An 18955-nucleotide genomic window follows, 5' to 3' on the forward strand; every position below is an offset into this window, starting at 1 on the left:
AGGGGCGCCTTATAGCGGACATGCCATGTCCAAGCCCAATTAGATAACTAGTATGTACCAGGGCCGGTTCTAGGCAGCCATATATGAGGGGGCAGTCAGAAATGTGAAGGGGGCATCATGTGTACACATCATGCTCCAGCACTTTTTTTCTGTGCTTATAGTAACGATGCTTTCTTCATTGAAAGGGGTCTATGTGTCCAACCCCAACCTGGTCAGGCCTCTACCTTCAGACCTGTCCAACTTGGGTGTCCCACCTGAAGACTAACTGAGGCATGTAAACCCCCTGACAACAATAAGGTGGCAATCCCTCAGGGGGGGAAACTGAAAAATAAAATGAAATAAACAGCCTTCATCCAGATTTTATCAACCAACAACATAACATTTATCTTAACTGGATGGCCTAATTCTCAAATACATTTTAACCTAAAGTAGGACTTCAAACACTATAATCAATATTTACAAAACTGAAAGGTAGTCTTATGAATAATAATAAAAAATCTTCTCAAACTATTTTAAAAAACACAACGGATATACAGCAGAACATTTTTTTTTGTTTCATGTTTTTTTATTGGCAGCTTAACAGGCTGCTTTGGGGGAGCACTTGTTGAGGGGATGGAGGGAGCTGGTGCAGGAGAATCAGTGCTTGCTGATGCTAAAGGTGCAGTATTGCTAGCGGCTGTGATTATAAAAAAACAGTACAGAACTACAGCCTGGGGCGGGGCTTTACGTAGGGGTCCGTCCATAGACTGTATAAAGGGTCAGTTTGTCACATGCAGTGGACGTAGACACTCATCTCTATGCTTGTAACGCTGCTGCTCCTTCAAAGTCTAACCCACTCCGTGGCCGTGCTGAAACCTGACACAAACTGTCAGGGTACGTCTTGGCTCATTTGCATAATGCAACAGTGATTGGATGTTTACTGAGGGCTGAGGGGTGTGTGCGGGTGTGTGTCTGCGCTGCACAGCGGAGGGACAGAGAGATGAGAGGGAAGCCTACACTGGAGGCCATCGTGTGTGTCCCTTTTTCGGCGGATTTTTCCGCTACTGCAGATTTTTTTGTCAACTTGTAATGTATATTAATTTTGTGAGTATATTAAAATGTGCTTTCTCAACTTCCAAAATTTTGATTTGAGGGGGCAAGACATTTATTTAAGGGGGCTCTGCCTCCTCTTGCCCCTGCGTAGAGCTGGCCTCGGTATGTACTCGTTCAAACATGGGTTCAAAGTTTTGTTCGTTTTTGTGCAACTTAAATGAATCAAATATGTTCATAAAGATGAAAATTGATGCAAGAAACCTGAAATGGCTGACTTCTTATCAGGCAAAAAGAAGGTAGTATATCCACAATGAAGAAAAAATGATGAATTGGGGGTACTATGGAGTTAACTGGCCGTACCTGAGCCCAATCACTACAGAACTTGTCTTGAACTTACCAGCTCTAATTTTTTTAGAGCATCCCAAACCCTAACCCTTAAAAATGCAATGGCAGAGGAGAATTATAATAATCTTTACAAAAATGGTAGATACCTTGCACTTTAAGTGCCACAAGGGTCCTTTTAGTTGTAGGTTAAAGATCACGATCCTGAGAAATGTACCAGGAGGCTCGTAAGATAACAGATGTGAAACTATAGTCTCAATTCTATATTAGTCTGAATGTTTATTTGCTTATACTTGCTCTCTTAAAGGATGGGTGCGCTTAAAAATGTAAATGTATTTAAAAGTTTATCTGACTGCAAATGCCTACAACAATGAATCCGCAAACATTTTTATACAACATGTTTAAATATCTCTGGTTCGAATCCAACCAGGGACCTATGCTGCAGGTCATTCCCCTCTCTCTTTCCCTGTTTCCTGTCAGCCTCTCTGCCAGTTACTATATAAATACATCTTTTTAAAAAATGTAAAAATGTCACAGCTGACATCGGTAAGAGAAGTTAACAAGTGAAAACTTTGACTTACCATTTGCTTGAGAGAGAGACTCTGAAAAAAGAAAACAAACAGCTCTTGAAACAATGCAGCATTAATATTCACTGATACATTATATGATTTATTGAAACATGTCCATGGGAGGACATTTATGATGATCAGAATATGAAAATCACCTAGATGTCTATTGAGTCACTATCTGTCACCAAATGAGGCAACACAATGGTGATTGAGCCTATCGCCCACTGAAGAAAGCAAGTTTGCAGTATGTTACCCTTACCTGCTGCCAGTAGAGTCAGCAGAGCTGCCACGCAGATCACTTTGTAGAGAGCCATCACTGCTCAGTGTGTTCATCTCATCAGATCTGCTCTGGCATAAATACCCTTCCTCTGTCTTCCCTCCCTCACGCACAAACAGACCTCTCTTTACCTGCCTGACAATATGCCAAACGCCATCGGGCAAATCACCAGCTCCACCTCCCCTATAATAATTATCTAAAACAGCGTTGTTCTAACCCTGTGCTAGAACAAAAAAAAAATACTTTTTATAGGCACTGTATGACAGGACACAGGAAAATTAGCAAAACAGAAAATGTCCCTGGCCTGCTGCTTCTTGGGGGCCAGAGAGGGTTCCTTAGGTCCACCAGATATTCTGTCAAGTTGTCAATCCTGTCGATGCCTGCCATACCAGAGTCATCCACAGGCTGAAAAACAAAACAAAACGGAGATAATCAGATTGCAAAGATTAGATCTTTTGATAAATGTTAAGTCACTATCTGTTGCTGAATAAGGAAACACAATGGTGATTGAGCCGATGGCCCACTGATGAAGGCCCTTGCATTTGCAGTATTATCAAAGAAGAATGACCATTATGAACTGGGTGTCGGTAGCAACTTTCCCCGTCATGTATTCAAATCAGTGAAGCTAACGCAACAGATTCACTCTTCATTTGCTTGTGTCTGAAGGGGCTTACTTTTGTAAATGGTTACTCTTATTGGCTCTTTACTCACAAAGCTTTTGTTGCACATAAAGTAACTGTCTGCCCCACACACACACACACACACACACACACACACACACACACACACACACACACATATACACCTCCTTCCCGGTGCTTCTTACAGCAGCGGAGAGGAGACAAAGCAGTGCAGCGATAAATGGACAAAACACAGTAGAGACTCATACTGAGCTGAAATTAAACATGTTATTTTAATGGACGTGGATATGCCATCCGGTATCTCATCAAATAAAACACAGATCATATTTTTATTAAGGTGTGGACTGTTTGCTTTTTAACCATCATTTTATTACATTATATACACAAAGGTATGTACAAGGCGGCTCCTCTGACTGGATGTTTGCTGAGAGGCAAATCTACTAATGAATATTGACTGTTTTTCAGCAAGTGGTGGAAAGTAACTAAGTACATTTACTTAAGTATTGTACATTTTTGAGGTATTTGTATTTTACATGAGTATTTCCATTTAATGCATTTGATCCAAAGCACTGGTGGTGTTTCTGACACAAGTGGATAACTTGAAGCCTGACCAGATGGACTCTTGCATGATCTTGTGATGCTGTGATCTTGCAAATACAACTTTCTTGCCAGGACAAAACAAGACATTTAAAAACTTCTTAGTTGTCTGTGGGAAATTAAAAGATGTCATGTCACGTGAAGATGTGAGCTAACTTTTATTTTCAATCAGCCATTAATCATCATAGAAAGTCGTAAAATAAGGTGAAACCAATAAAGTAATAACCTCCCGTTAATGTAATAATTTATCACATCATCATGAGATCATGAGAAACGACAACGCCACCCTGGAAGTTTCACCCAGGGAATTTTGAATAGATATTAATAATAAGGAGAAGGCACACAGGTATGTCATACCAAGGAAGGGCAGTAGACGTGGTTCACAATTTAACAAATGTCAATTTATTGAATGACAACAATTATTAAAACATACGATTTCAAAGACTAAATTGCTAACCCCTCTATGGTAGCTGAGGCCAAACGGAGGTGCGGGGTAATCAGGGGAAGGGAATCCAAAAAAAATAAACACCCCACTCATACATGACACACACACATAGATAAATGGTGACGTGCACAACAACAACAAAGAAAACCTACACCAAGGATCACAGCATCACAAGGGGGAAACCAACACCTGGGACACCACCACCACCGATGGCTCTCAGCAACTAGAGGGGAAAGAAAGGCACAATTAGTCAAACACTAAAACACAAGATTCAGACTGAAGTATAATTATACAGGTAAATAAAATGCAGACATCCAAATAAAGCAACCAAAAAGAAGTATTAATACACAACCTAAGACTAGAAATAAACAAACATTAAGGGACAAAGAGGATTAAACTTATTCAATTAGTGGCAAATTACTTCAAAAGAAAACCAAAAAGAAGAATTAAAAAGGTCTCTGGCCAGAGATGCTAAATCAACAAATGAACATATTAATTATATCATGAAGTTGAGAACTAATTGATAAATTAACAACCAATACATTTGAAAGAAAAATACAATAAGAGGGCGCGCAGTTGGTCGAGAGGTTAAGAAGAGCACATGCCAAATACGCAGTGGACCCCGGTTCGAGTCCCGGCCGGCAGACCTTTCTGCATGTCACATCCCCCCTCCCATAATTTCGCCTATGCCAGAGAAAATATTAATAAACAAAAAAAAAAACAGATAAGATGGCCTGACCCCACTTAGACCCCCTTATAGCCAGTTACAAGGTATGACCATTCACGAAGCTGTCTCAGTTCACACATATACAGTGGGGAGAACAAGTATTCGATACACTGCCGATTTTGCAGGTTTTCCCACTTACAAAGCATGTAGAAGTCTGTAATTTTTATCATAGGTACACTTCAACTGTGAGAGATGGAATCTAAAACAAAAATCCAGAAAATCACATTGTATGATTTTTAAGTAATTAATTTGCATTTTATTGCATGACATAACATAACCCTAACCCTACCAACCAGGAAGAATTAGTTAGTTTTTCTTTAAGAAGCCCTCCTGTTCTCCACTCATTACCCGTATTAACTGCACCTGTTTGAACTCGTTTCCTGTATAAAAGACACCTGTCCACACACTCAAACAGACTTCAACCTCTCCACAATGGCCAAGACCAGAGAGCTGTTTAAGGACATCAGGGATCACATTGTAGACCTGTACAAGGCTGGGATGGGCTACAGGACAATAGGCAAGCAGCTTGGTGAGAAGGCAACAACTGTTGGCGCAATCATTAGAAAATGGTAGAAGTTCAAGATGACGGTCAACCTCCCATGGATTAAAATCCTGCAGCGCACGCAAAGTCCTCCTGCTCAAGCCAGTGCATGTCCAGGCCCGTCTGAAGTTTGCCAGTGACCATCTGGATGATCCAGAGGAGGAATGGGAGAAGGTCATGTGGTCTGATGACACAAAAATAGAGGTTTTTGGTCGTATTTGGAAGAAGAAGAAGGATGAATACAACCCCAAGAACACTATCCCAACCGTGAAGCATGGAGGTGGAAACATCATTCTTTGGGAATGCTTTTCTGCAAAGGGGCCAGGACGACTGCACCGTATTGAGGGAAGAATGGATGGGGCCATGTATCGCAAGATCTTGTCCAACAACCTGAAGTTGTTCTGCCTGAGGTTTCTTCCTGTTAAGAGGGAGTTTTTTCAGTTTCCCTCAGTAAGAGCATTGAAGATGGGTCGTGGCTGGGTCTTCCAGCATGACAACGACCCAAAACACACAGCCAGGGCAACTGAGGAGTGGCTCCGTAAGAAGCATCTCAAGGTCCTGAAGTGGCCTAGCCAGTCTCCAGACCTGAACCCAATAGAAAATCTTTGGAGGGAGCTAAAAGTCCGTATTGCCCAGGGACAGCCCCGAAACCTGAAGGATCTGGAGAAGATCTGTATGGAGGAGTGGGCCAAAATCCCTGCTGCAGTGTGTGCAAACTTGGTCAAGAACTACAGGAAACATCTGATCTCTGTAATTGCAAAGGTTTCTGTACCAAATATTAAGTTCTGTTTTTCTGATGTATGAAATACTTATGTCATGCAATAAAATGCACACCACTCAGCTTTTTCAGTCCTCACCCGTTTGCATCCCTGGGTTTTAATTTCCCAGTCAAAAGGGAAGTTTTTAAATGTCTGGATCACAGCATCACAATACCACGCAAGAGTCCATCTGGTCAGGCTTCAAGTTATGCACTTGTGTCAGAATTTGGTCTGGTGCTTTGGACCAAATGCATCAAATGGGAAATACTCAAGTACAAGTACGTCACAGTTGTGCTTAAGTACTGAACTTGAGTAAATGTACTCAGTTACTTTCCACCAGTGATCATTGGTAGACTTGTCTGTCAGCAAACATCCAGGCAGAGGAGCCGCCTTATACACACATTATTAGTTGACCTTTGTGTAAATATTGAGATAAAATGGTGGTTAAAAAGAACACGCCTTAATATCAGATGCTGGATGGCACATCCGAGTCACTTAAAATAACATGTTTAAGTTCAGTATGAGTCTCTACTGTGTTTTGCACAGTAGAGACTGTTGCGTTAGCTCCACTGATTCGAATACATGACAGGGAAGTCACCGCCGAACCCAGTTCATAATGATCATTCTGTTTGATCATACTGCATATGCAAGGGCTTTCATCAGTAGGCTATAGGCTCAATCACGAAATGCTATATAAATTTATAAAAGATTTACCTCAACCACATCATAATACAACGAGGGATGAAGCTAATCCAAAAGTGCTCGCTATTGTGCTCGCTCTCTGCTTAGGTGAGGCAGAACCTACTGGACTATAACAAGTAGAGGGTGGTGTTTACTGCCAGATATCAGAGCAGACTGGACAAAGCAGCCCTTAAATACAACATCCAGTTGGAAAATAAGTATGACATCCTGGATCTCTACAACTTCCTCCTTTGGCTGTGGAGTTCCAGCCTCCTTGTACACCTTTCTCATGGGTTAGGGTTAGGTTCATTATTTCTGCACAGCCTGCAATGTAGCTTTTATTGATAATTATTTTTTTATTATATCTTTAATTGATCATTTTGGAAAGGCCCAATTTTCTTCTGTCGGGACAGTTTTCACACATAGATAAATGGTGACGTGCACAACAACAACAAAGAAAACCTACACCAAGGATCACAGCATCACAAGGGGAAACCAACACCTGGGACACCACCACCACCGATGTATGGCGTCATTTCAATGCCAAAAACCGCGCACATAAAAACCATAATCAGCGCACATAAAGACCACTCTCTGCGCGCTCGCCGTCACTCTCTGCGCGCTCGCCGTCACTCTGTGTGCCTTCTACCCGCTCGCCTTTGCTGAGTTTTGGCACAAAGGGGGCGGGCATTGAATAGACGGCCCCGCAACCCCCCCCCCCTTTCTGATTGGTCACTACTGTCTCCCGGTCAGAGCCAATCCTCCCCCTCTACCTGCCTGTTTTCAGTGAAGCACTTTCCATCCGTGATGAAACAGCTGACTCAGGACACAACGGACCGGTGTGACGTCAAGTAACGAAGTAAGTAATACAAGCAAGAGTAACGTATTAGTAACGTATTTCTAAAGTAGTGTAACAGTTATTAGCTTTCCGATGCTAACGTTAGCTAACTGCTAGTAGTTGAAAATTAACAAGCTGAACATAGTAGCCAAGCTAACAACTTCACATTGATCATTTCTGTTGGATTTTATGAGCACTGCTGGCAAACAGACATTTGGGTTTTTGTGCAATTGTGAAAATATTGACCAAGACGTGTGTTACTAGTGTAATGTAGCCAGAGTCTGGTTCATCAACTGTCTCTAAGGTAGCTAATGCTAAGTTTGTTCCATTTGAAGTCAATTAAAATATCAACATAGTGTGAAACGCCAGTTTTTCCAGTGTCTACATCATGATTTACTTTTCAGTGTACGTGTTGTTCATCTTTTACAGGGCCTGCTTCAAGACTTGACCCTGGAAGGAGCCTTTTGGACCTGAGGCCAGGGCTGGTTTCTGATGCTCTGATGATGCAGCAGGGCCATCATGATGCTCAACTGCCATGCCATACCTACCTCTGACATCTGCAGCAACATGCACCCCATATTTACAGGAACATGCATCATTTAGAGATCAAAGGCAACTCAGTCCTGTTTAGTAGACTCCTAACATGTTTAATTAATCATTTATAATAATTTATGTTCAGAAGTTATTGTTTAGCCTATTGTTCATTAATGAGTAAACAAATATTCTTCAAAAAATGATGTGTGGATCTGCTTCATTCACTAATAACCGAATTGTGAAACACCAGAAGTTTTCTGCTTTGTGGTAAACAGTACATCAATTTACATTTCACTTGTGTATGGTCAGTGATTGAATTACACTCTGTAAGCAGTAGTGGACTAAGCCAGTGTTATCTACAGTGTTACAAAGGATAATGTTGAAATGGATGAAGCATGAATATAATCTCAAATAATGTCAAGTTTATTGGTGAGCAGTATTGCACAGTCAATTCCAGAAAACAATCATAAATACTCTTTTTTTTTTAGGAGGTATACATCACCTTTCTCTTCTTGCTGTAACCATCTGGACAAAAAAAGGTCAATTGTAAATCTGTACAATCTACACTGAAGTTGAAATGAAAACAAAACTCCACTGTCATACACATTGATGTATTACAGTTCTGTTTTAACATCTCAAATATGGTTTACTGCCCCTTCAGTTTATAACAAACTGAAGACAATAGATCAAAAGCTCATCAAATTCAGAAATAATGACAATAATGACACCATGTAAGGTTTATGATCAGTAGTGACAAAGTAGCAGCATGCAAAGTGTAATTCAGTGTGGTTTGTCTGCTTTTGTAGCCTGCTGTACTCAAAGCCACTGATGAGGACGTGATGAGGACGTGATGAAGAGTCTGAAGAGTAGCTCCTGGTGTTATTCCTTCCATCACACAGCATCTGCCAGTCTGCCATGGTGGAGTAACAGCAGTATTGGCATTATGACCTGAGGAATGCAAGACAAAAAAATGTAACCTGTGTATAAAATATTTCAGAGCTTTAATCTAAACAAACCCAACATGACAGACAATTCTCACATTTAAAAATGTCAGAATTGCTAAACTGTCAATTACAATAAACTTCTTCAGTTATTAAAAACACAAGTAGTTGTCAGACCAAAATGTCTATCATCTTTATCAGAGTAACAGTCACAGTATTTCATCACCAGTCCAATAGCCTGTTTATTATTTTTAGGACAAAAATATCTTACTTTACATTTAGTCAAAAGTTTCTGAAATAGCAAGGACTGGTCCAGTGAAGCATGGTTAGCATTATTATCATCATCATCATCATCATTATCATATATGTACTGCCCTGACAGTATTACAACTAACATTACACAAGCAGGCCATACATATGTTCATACTCACTTCTCTCCCTTTGTACTATAAAATATGCAGACAGACATAAAATGTGATAACACACAGCACTAGTCTGTTAGTTAGCACTAGACAGTTACTTTCCACCAGTGATCATTGGTAGACTTGTCTGTCAGCAAACATCCAGGCAGAGGAGCCGCCTTATACACACATTATTAGTTGACCTTTGTGTAAATACTGAGATAAAATGGTGGTTAAAAAGAACACGCCTTAATATCAGATGCTGGATGGCACATCCGAGTCACTTAAAATAACATGTTTAAGTTCAGTATGAGTCTCTACTGTGTTTTGCACAGTAGAGACTGTTGCGTTAGCTCCACTGATTCGAATACATGACAGGGAAGTCACCGCCGAACCCAGTTCATAATGATCATTCTGTTTGATCATACTGCAAATGCAAGGGCTTTCATCAGTAGGCTATAGGCTCAATCACGAAATGCTATATAAATTTATAAAAGATTTACCTCAACCACATCATAATACAACGAGGGATGAAGCTAATCCAAAAGTGCTCGCTATTGTGCTCGCTCTCTGCTTAGGTGAGGCAGAACCTACTGGACTATAACAAGTAGAGGGTGGTGTTTACTGCCAGATATCAGAGCAGACTGGACAAAGCAGCCCTTAAATACAACATCCAGTTGGAAAATAAGTATGACATCCTGGATCTCTACAACTTCCTCCTTTGGCTGTGGAGTCCCAGCCTCCTTGTACACCTTTCTCATGGGTTAGGGTTAGGTTCATTATTTCTGCACAGCCTGCAATGTAGCTTTTATTGATAATTATTTTTTTATTATATCTTTAATTGATCATTTTGGAAAGGCCCAATTTTCTTCTGTCGGGACAGTTTTCACCCAAACGGTCTGGACTCTCGTACTTTAAGAGCTGTCCTCCAACACATCTCCACTCCTGTTCACTTCTGTAATTGGAGCAGGAGATGGCCTGAATTTCCTTAGGAATTAATAAAGTATTTATCTATCTGGATCTTCCACACCCGATGCAACTCTGTGTATAATAGTCTGCATCTGCATCTTATCTACAGTAACTGCTACAGTTGCTAACTTAACACTCTGTGCAGTTTATCAACTTTTGCTGGGTTTGGAGACACAGCTTAGATATTGTCATTTGCTGGTTGTAGAAGCTTTGCATACAAGGCTAGGCTAGTAGCTGTCCGTGCTAGGGCTCTGAAACTTTCCAATGTCCCAAAAGTGAACTTTTGGTCCATTCCACAATGCCACTATAGACATTTTCTTTACAGCTAGCGTAAGCGGAAATAGTTCTCTTCAGAAGAATATTAAGAATGGCAAGAGTGATACATATCACAAGCAGAGAGCTGAAGACAACACGTCTGCACTGCAGCACAGCTGGAACTGACACTCCAGTACAAGTATTAAGAAGCAAATGATGGAAAGTGCAAGTACATCTTGTACTTGAGTCCTGGAATAAATATGGTAGCTGGACTCTTCTTTTTGTTCTAGCACAGGGTTGGAACAACGCTGTTTTACATAATTATTATAGGGGAGGTGGAGCTGGTGATTTGCCCGATGGCGTTTGGCATATTGTCAGGCAGGTAAAGAGAGGTGTGATTGTGTGTGAGGGAGGGAAGACAGAGGAAGGGTATTTATGTCGGAGCAGATCTGATGAGATGAACATACTGCGCAGCGATGGCTCTCTACAAAGTGATCTGCATGGCAGCTCTGCTGACTCTACTGGCAGCAGGTAAGGGTAACATACTGCAAACACAAGTGCTTTCTTCAGTGGGCGATAGGCTCAATCACCATTGTGTTGCCTCATTTGGTGACAGATAGTGACTGAATAGACATCTAAATGAAAAGATTTTTGAGACACTTTAAGTGAGTTTATTCTGATCACAACAAATGTCCACCCTTGGACATGTTTCAATAAATCATGTAATATATCATTGAATATTAATGCTGCATTGTTATTTCAAGATCTGTTTTTTTCTGTTTTTCAGAGTCTCACTCAGCAAATGGTAAGTCAAAGTTTTCACTTGATGACTTCTCTTCCCCTTGTAAGCTATGACATTTTAAACGTGTAGAAATGCTGTTAATTGTCTTTGGCATTTGCTGTCAGATAAACTTTGAAATACATTTTTGCACAGGAGGACTGTCAATTTTGTCCCCCATTACCTACATTGTAAGTGCACCCATCTGTTAAGAGAGCAAATAGTGGGTTCAGGCATGGCCAGCTAACTCCATCGTACCCCCAAATGAAGATTCATGTTGGGATGAACTTGGTTTGATATTCATCATTGTTCTCTTCATTTTGGGTTGCTCTCTGCTATACCATGGGGGAAGTGACTTAATCTGCATCCAAGGGGTTCTTGTAATGAGTCGTAGGAATCCAAAAAGGGCTTCCAGACCTTAGTAAAGGTTAGTGCAGACCCCTTAAGTGTGTACTTGATTTTCTCCAATTGTAAGAAATATAGAACATCTTTGATCCATTTGGAAAATGAAGGTGGTGTGCGTTGCTTCCAATTTTGAAAAAACTAGCGCCTTGCAAGGAGTGTGGTAAAGGCAATGACTAGATAAGCTTTATTCGGTAGGCTATCACGGGATTGCTCAGGAGTTAAACCAAAAGGGCGCAAACAGGGTTAGGGCCAAATCGTGTTCCATTCCAAACATTGCACTAAACGCATTAAAGATATTCACCCAAAAGGATGAGAGGTTCGGGCAAAGCCAGAACATGTGTATTAAGTCAGCTGGTCAGCCCCTGCATCGTGGACATAACGGTTCAATACTTGGATAAATCCTTGCCAATCTAGCATTAGATAAATGAACTCTGTGTACCACTTTCATCATCATCATCATCATCAAGATAGATTCCCATTGGTCCTCTTGTCAAGACTATCCCTAAATCTGTGTCCCAATCTTGTTTCAAATGTGCAGCTGTACATGAATCAATTTTACCTATACAATTATAGACCTGGGATATTAGTCCTTTACGGTCTGAATTGAGCTCAAGGATACAATCGTAGTGTGTGTCTGTGGGCTTGTCTGGAAATGAGCCAAAGCTTTTTTGTACAAAGCTCCTGATCTGTAAATAGCGAAAGAAATGAGTCTTGGGTAGGGCATAGGTTTGTGAAAGTTGAAGGAAAGAGGCGAACACATCTTCAATAAACAGGTTTTGAATTGTTCTAATCCCTTTGCTAGACCTTGCAGCAAATGCTGCATCAATGCAGGAGGGAGTGAACATATGATTTGACTGGACTGGGGAAAGGGTGGATGCACTTTGAAGACCAAAATGTCTTCTAAATTGAGCCCATATTCTTATGGAGTTATTAACTATAACATTTGGACCATGTTTACTGCTAAGCAGTGGTAAGCCTGCACACACTATTGAGGTCAGATTGCTTGGGCTTGATGAGATCTCCAAGTGTACCCAATCAGGCTTTTCCTCAATAGGTGTCTTCCACCCAGTTGATGTTGCATGACCAGTAATAAAGGAGAAAATTAGGTGAAGCCATTCCACCAGAGCTTTTAGGTCTCTGGAGTTGGGTTTTGCTAATCCGACATGATTTATTTCCCCATATAAAAGGCGTAATATTTTGGTCTAATTTTTTAAAGAAATTGGTATATTTTATATGCTTACACTTATTTAGCAAAACAATGAAATTCTTTTTAAAGGTAGTTGAAAGATTGAGAGTGACTTCAATGCCCAAGTATTTGAAGCCATCTTGGACCCTTTTAAAGGGGAACAGGTCAGAGGGGAGGGCCGCTGCTTTTAAATTTATCGATAAAAGCTCACTTTTTTGTAAATTTAGCTTATAACCAGAGACTCCCCCAAATCGTTTCAGAATATCTAAAACATGAGGAAGTGATAGAGTTGGGTCAGACATATATAGAAGCAGGTCATCTGCATAAAGAGAGACCTTTAGCTGCTGTCCCTCTCTCAATACTCCCTTAAAGCCTTCACAGAGTCGAAGGGCGACTGCCAAGGGCTCTGTGGCCAACGCAAACAGAAGGGGGAAAAGGGGGCACCCCTGTCTCGTCCCTCTTCCCAGGGGGAAATATTCAGACCTAGTGTTATTTGAGACTACAGCCGCCAAAGGGGATGAGTACAGTAATTCAATCCAAGAAATGAAACTTTCTTCAAAACCAAACTTCTTGAGTGTGAAAAATAAATATTTCCACTCAACCCGGTCAAAGGCCTTCTCGGCGTCTAGAGATATCACTACTTCTGGGCACTCCAACCTGGCTGAGTGGATAATATTGAACAGTTTTCTCAAATTTGAGTAGGAGTGTCTTCCCTTGACAAACCCCGTCTGGTTAGGTGAAACTATCTCTGGGACCACACTTTCCAGACGTCTTGCCAAAACCTTGGATAATATTTTGATGTCTACATTTAACAAAGAAATAGGACGATAGAATGAACAAAGTAGTGGATCTTTATCCTTTTTTGCTATTAATGAGATAGAGGCCTGTCAATATAAATGAAATAAAGAATCAAATTATTACAAATTATAACATTACTAATAAACACAGGAATAAAACTAAATTGCAAGTCCTATTGCACACAAATACACAGTAATTTTTACTTTTGCATCAGTAGGCTACCATACAAAATTAGGTGCGCGTTGAGTAGAGAGACCTGAGGTCAACCTACCTCCGTCCCTCTCCCTATCTCCTACTACTGACTGTGAGATCTTCTCAGCAGGAAGCTGCTAGTTCATAAACTAGAATGAGGGTGGTCACTCAATAAGGTTGATTGATCCACACGGTGGTACTATAAAAAGAAGAGGTGACGTGTAAATGAGCGGTGAAAAACAGATTGTCTTTTTTTTTTTTTTTTTTGTGTATGCGCCCCATCCCGCCTCTGGCATGATGCTCATATTTCATGAGACAGCTTTTCACCTCAATGAGAAATATCACACAGGCCAAACAATAACCAAAGAAAATTAGCTCTGCCATGACAACAATTGACTAATTCACATTTAACATTTAACAGCATCCAGAAGACCCAAGACCCTAACACACTGTGTCTGTATGTTTTCCCTTTCTTTTATACATTCTTCACACTGAACCCAATGCCAGAGGACAAGACCCCTGACATCACCTCAATCAGAACATTAAGACAGAAGAGATCTTCCAGCATCCCTGGTGCTAGCTCCAACCTGAAATGGGTGTATAGGCGTTCCGGTCATCATCTCCCTGACGGATCTGTGTTATATCACAACACCTATGACAATCGCGATGACTACATCTGCAGATGCCGTTGCTCAGCTGGTTACCACGCCAAAGGAAGTAACACGTGCGTGACCACTGGTGGCGGAGACCGTAAATGCACCTCCTTTTATGTCCTAGTGAACAAAGACAACTTTGAGTATTTGGATTGGAAGGATGGCTCCGATGGTTCAGTGCCTGAGAATTCAATCAAGAGCTGCCCCAATGGTAAAACATATGTTGGGAAGAACAAATATGGTCTTGGAATGGTGTATGTTCCAGACAAGTGCTTATACCTTCCCTGGGGAGGTAAGGTGTATTGGTACTGGGATTACCAGGTCCTGACCTTTTCCAAAAAATTTGCAAAAGTGCAAATGTCTGATGTCAAGTACGACGTAAATGCAGCTAAAAAATTTAGTTATCCCCCAGAGGTCATGACCCAGGCAACTACCATCAACCATCAGTGCAGAACAGTTAAGAAAATACCTCATCTCTTTAAAGAGTATGAGGAAGAGAAAAGGTGGGACAGTACCACTGAAATATCAGTAGGTGTGACAGCTTCCTTTGACGCCAAAATCCCATTTGTTGGCTCGACAGGTATTGAGCTTAGTGCTTCGACAACAAAGTCATTCTCCAAAGGGAGCTCCTTAACAGTGAAGAAAACCCTCGGTCTTGATGTGGAGGTTTGGGTCCCACCAAACCACACTTGTGGTGTCAGAATAATGGGACATAGGTACAAGACAATAGTCCCTTACAAAGCAGTCCTCACCCGCACATACCCCAGCGGGACAAAAAGATCAACACACATCTCTGGGGTATTCAATGGTGTCAATGTTATTGATTTCGTAACTCATGTAGATCGCTGTATTCCTATACCCAATGCTAGGTCATGCCCCTCAAAGAAAAACTAACAGTAATTTAGATTCCCCTCCCCCGTGCCCCCTCATTAAAAGCCCACTCTGTTCTGATTGGATTGTTTTCTCCTGTACTTCTTGTCTTGTAACTCTGTTCTTCTCAATTAAGCTTTAATAAATGTTCTTGCATCATACATCCTGGCCTCCTGACAAGTTTTTCACTATGGGATAACCAGCTCTCCATTAATAGTTTCCCAGTCTTCATTTTGAGAGACTATGGTGGTCTTCAGTCTGACCCGCTAGGGGTGTCTGGAAGAAAATTATGTACATTTTTCAGTCAAATGCATCTTTCTGGTGCACTCAGAGTAGAATTAAGAATTAATATATCTATTAAAAAATGTTGTGCTCTAAACAATTGTGTGCTTTAGTAATTTAACTGCTTGTATAGGTATGAATGGTGACACCACAGTAAAAACGTCCCACCCACAAAGCATTGGAACGAAATTTCACCGATATATGAAATTTCATAAATATTCCAAACAAACCATCAAAAAAGACTAATACCCATAATTCAACTCTGAAACAAAGAAGAAGTGATAATCCAAGTTCAACAACTGAATATCTTTTTCTACATTGTGTTTCTTCAAATAACTAAACTAACTGTCTTTGCTTATCAATAAAAGACTCACTTCCAGATGTCTTAGAAGTGGCTCAGGATCAGAGTTGATTTATTGTACAGATAGAAATTAAGATCTCTCATTATGCCTTTGCTTTTTTAAACTGAACCAACCAAAGCAGCATAATGCTGCTGCCGTGTGCATGCCTGCATTTTGGATTCAGAGTCTTGAGGTGGAGCTGCAGAGTTGAGTGGAGGTGTGTGGGTAAGTTTGTTTAGGCTGTAACCGTTGTGAAACAATCAGAAAATAACATTTTATTGATCTGATTCACCGGCTTTATCACTGTCACACAACAGTGTCCTGTAGTTGCTTAATGTGGGCGAGCAACTCTGGCATAAAGTAGAAGTTTTCCTGCCTTGAACAGACTCTCCTGAGAGCAGAGGAGAGCAACGCGCCATGAAATGACAGCTAACTGCAGCAGAGGCTAAGATGCTGAACCCTCTGTGCAGCAGAGACAGACAGCGGTGGAGAGTTGTCAAAAACGTAATTCTATTTAACAATGTAATCCACTTGAAAGAAGATAATGTCTTGTCCTATATCCCATTTTAAGATATAGAAGATATATATTTCTTAAAAACTCAATATACTGCTCAACCCTAAAACAACATAACATTTTGGAGAGTGTACAGACTATGGTGGTCTGCCACATTCTATATAATTAATAAGTAACGCTACCTAGCCCTTATTCTAGCATTTTGACTTTTCTTTCATTTTTTAAGATAATTGTTATCTAAGAAACAAATGCAATTAATACAAAATTAATTGTACTGCTACATAACACATTCACTTTTATACAAACTCGCTGCAACATCTGTGTTACAATTTCACAAATTTTTGTAGGAACATCCAGTTAGGAGTGGTATGAAACTATACAAATGGAGCTCGGGAAGGACTCCGGAAAGTAAAAAAAAAAAAAGGCTGGCTGACTATGCACTTTAAACTAACCCAAAATGCCTAACATGGGATAAAGACAAATTTAGCGTGCAGCACATGAGAAGATGAAATGGCGACCAGCGCATACACAGAGAAAATGTGTTAAGCTAGCTTGCTCTCTCACAAAGTCTCTCACATTTCACTTTACAATTAATTTACACAACATGAAACTACACAGTCACATTTTTTTTTTAATCTTAAATCAACATTCAAACTTAAGAATCCAATTTAAGAAGGATTTTAATGCTGTCAAGTTAGAGGAAATGTTAACAACTTCACTACTGAAATTGTAATTATATGTTTTCACATATAAATTACTGAATAGTAGCCAGTCTTCAAAACTGTGAATTAAATGTAGTGTAGTAAAACATATGGGCCCCTATTTTATATCTATCTATCTATCTATCTATAGCGCATGGCGTCAAGCACTTGGCGCAGGTGCCTTTGGGGCGAGTTCAAATCCGTACCGTACCGTCTTCTTCCACTTTATCCGGGGTCAGGTCACGAGGACAGCAGCCTAAGCAGAGAAGCCCAGACTTCCCTCTCCTCAGCCACTTCATCCTGAGGCGTTCCCAGGCCAGCAGAGTGACATTGTCTCTCCAGCGTGTCCTGGGTCTTCCCCGGGGTCTCTTACCGGTGGGACAGGCCCTGAACACCTCACCAGGGAGGCGTCCGGGAGGCATCCTGACTAGATGCCCGAGCCTCCTCATCTGGCTCCTCTTGACGCAGAGGAGCAGCGGGTCTACTCCAAGCTCCCTTCGGATAACTGAGCTTCTCACCCTATCTCTAAGGGAGAGCCCAGCTACTCTACAGAGGAAGCTCATTTCGTCCATTTCTACCCGCAATCTTGTTCTTTCGGTCACTACCCAAAGCTTATGACCATAGGTGAGGGTAGGAACGAAGACCGACTGGTAAATCGAGAGCTTCGCCTTTCGGCTCAGCTCTCTCTTCACCACGACGGATCTGTGCAGAGTCCTCATTACTGCAGATGCCGCACCGATCTGCCTGTCGACCTCCCATCCTTCCCTCACTTTTGAACAAGACCCCAAGGCACTTGAATTTCTCCACTTGGGGAAGGATCTCATTCCCAACCCGGAGAGTGCGCTTCACACTCGGTGACGAACCGATCCAGAGAGAGTTGGAGGTCACGGTCTGATGAAGCCAACAGGACCACATTATCTGCAAAAAACTGTGACAAAATCCTGAGGTCACCAAACTGGACCCCGCTGCGCCTAGAAATCCTGTCCATAAAAGTTATGAACAGGATAACCCTGGCGGCCATCCCTGGCGGAGTCCAACCCCCACTGGGAACGAGTCCAACTTATTACCGGCAATGCGGACCAAGCTCTGACACAGGTCATACAGGGAACGGACAGCCCGTATCAGGGGGTCCGATAACCCGTACTCCCGGAGAACCCCCGAGGGACACGGTCGAATGCCTTCTCCAAGTCCACAAAACACATGTGGACTGGTTGGGCAAACTCCCATGCACCCTCAAGGATCCTGCAGAGGTGTAGAGCTGGTCCACTGTTCCACCGCCTGGACGAAAACCACACTGCTGCTCCTGAATCCGAGGTTCGACTATCCGACGGACCCTCCTCTCCAGTACCCCCGAATAGACCTTACCAGGGAGGCTGAGGAGTGTGATCCCCCTTTTTTTGGAACACACCCTCCGGTCCCCCTTCTTAAAAAGAGTGAACACCACTCCTCCCATGTCCGGGTTTTTGCCTCAGCAACCGCCGCAGCTGCACTCCGCTTAGCCTGCCGGTACCTGCCTGCTGCCTCCGGAGTCCCACAGGCCAATAAGGTCTTATAGGACTCCTTCTTCAGCTTGACGGCATCTCTCAGCTTGATGGCACCTCCCCCTGGTACACGATCAAAGCTCTTCTAGAGGTGGCAGTTGAAACTCTCTCTGACAGGAGACTCTGCCAGACGTTCCCAGCACACC

At 41.7% G+C, this 18955-nt stretch overlaps 1 protein-coding gene across 1 annotated transcript; it reads left to right on the forward strand.

Annotated features, from left to right (window-relative positions):
* Nucleotides 1-14407: 14407 nt before the first annotated feature.
* LOC128379365 (natterin-3-like) lies at nucleotides 14408-15454 on the forward strand. Its single transcript, XM_053338982.1, has one exon. It carries the CDS (start codon nucleotides 14408-14410, stop codon nucleotides 15452-15454), a length of 1047 nt encoding a protein of 348 aa, XP_053194957.1.
* Nucleotides 15455-18955: the final 3501 nt, after the last annotated feature.

The sequence above is a fragment of the Scomber japonicus genome, chromosome 18 (assembly GCF_027409825.1).
Source record: "Scomber japonicus isolate fScoJap1 chromosome 18, fScoJap1.pri, whole genome shotgun sequence".
Taxonomy (NCBI): Eukaryota; Metazoa; Chordata; class Actinopteri; order Scombriformes; family Scombridae; genus Scomber; species Scomber japonicus.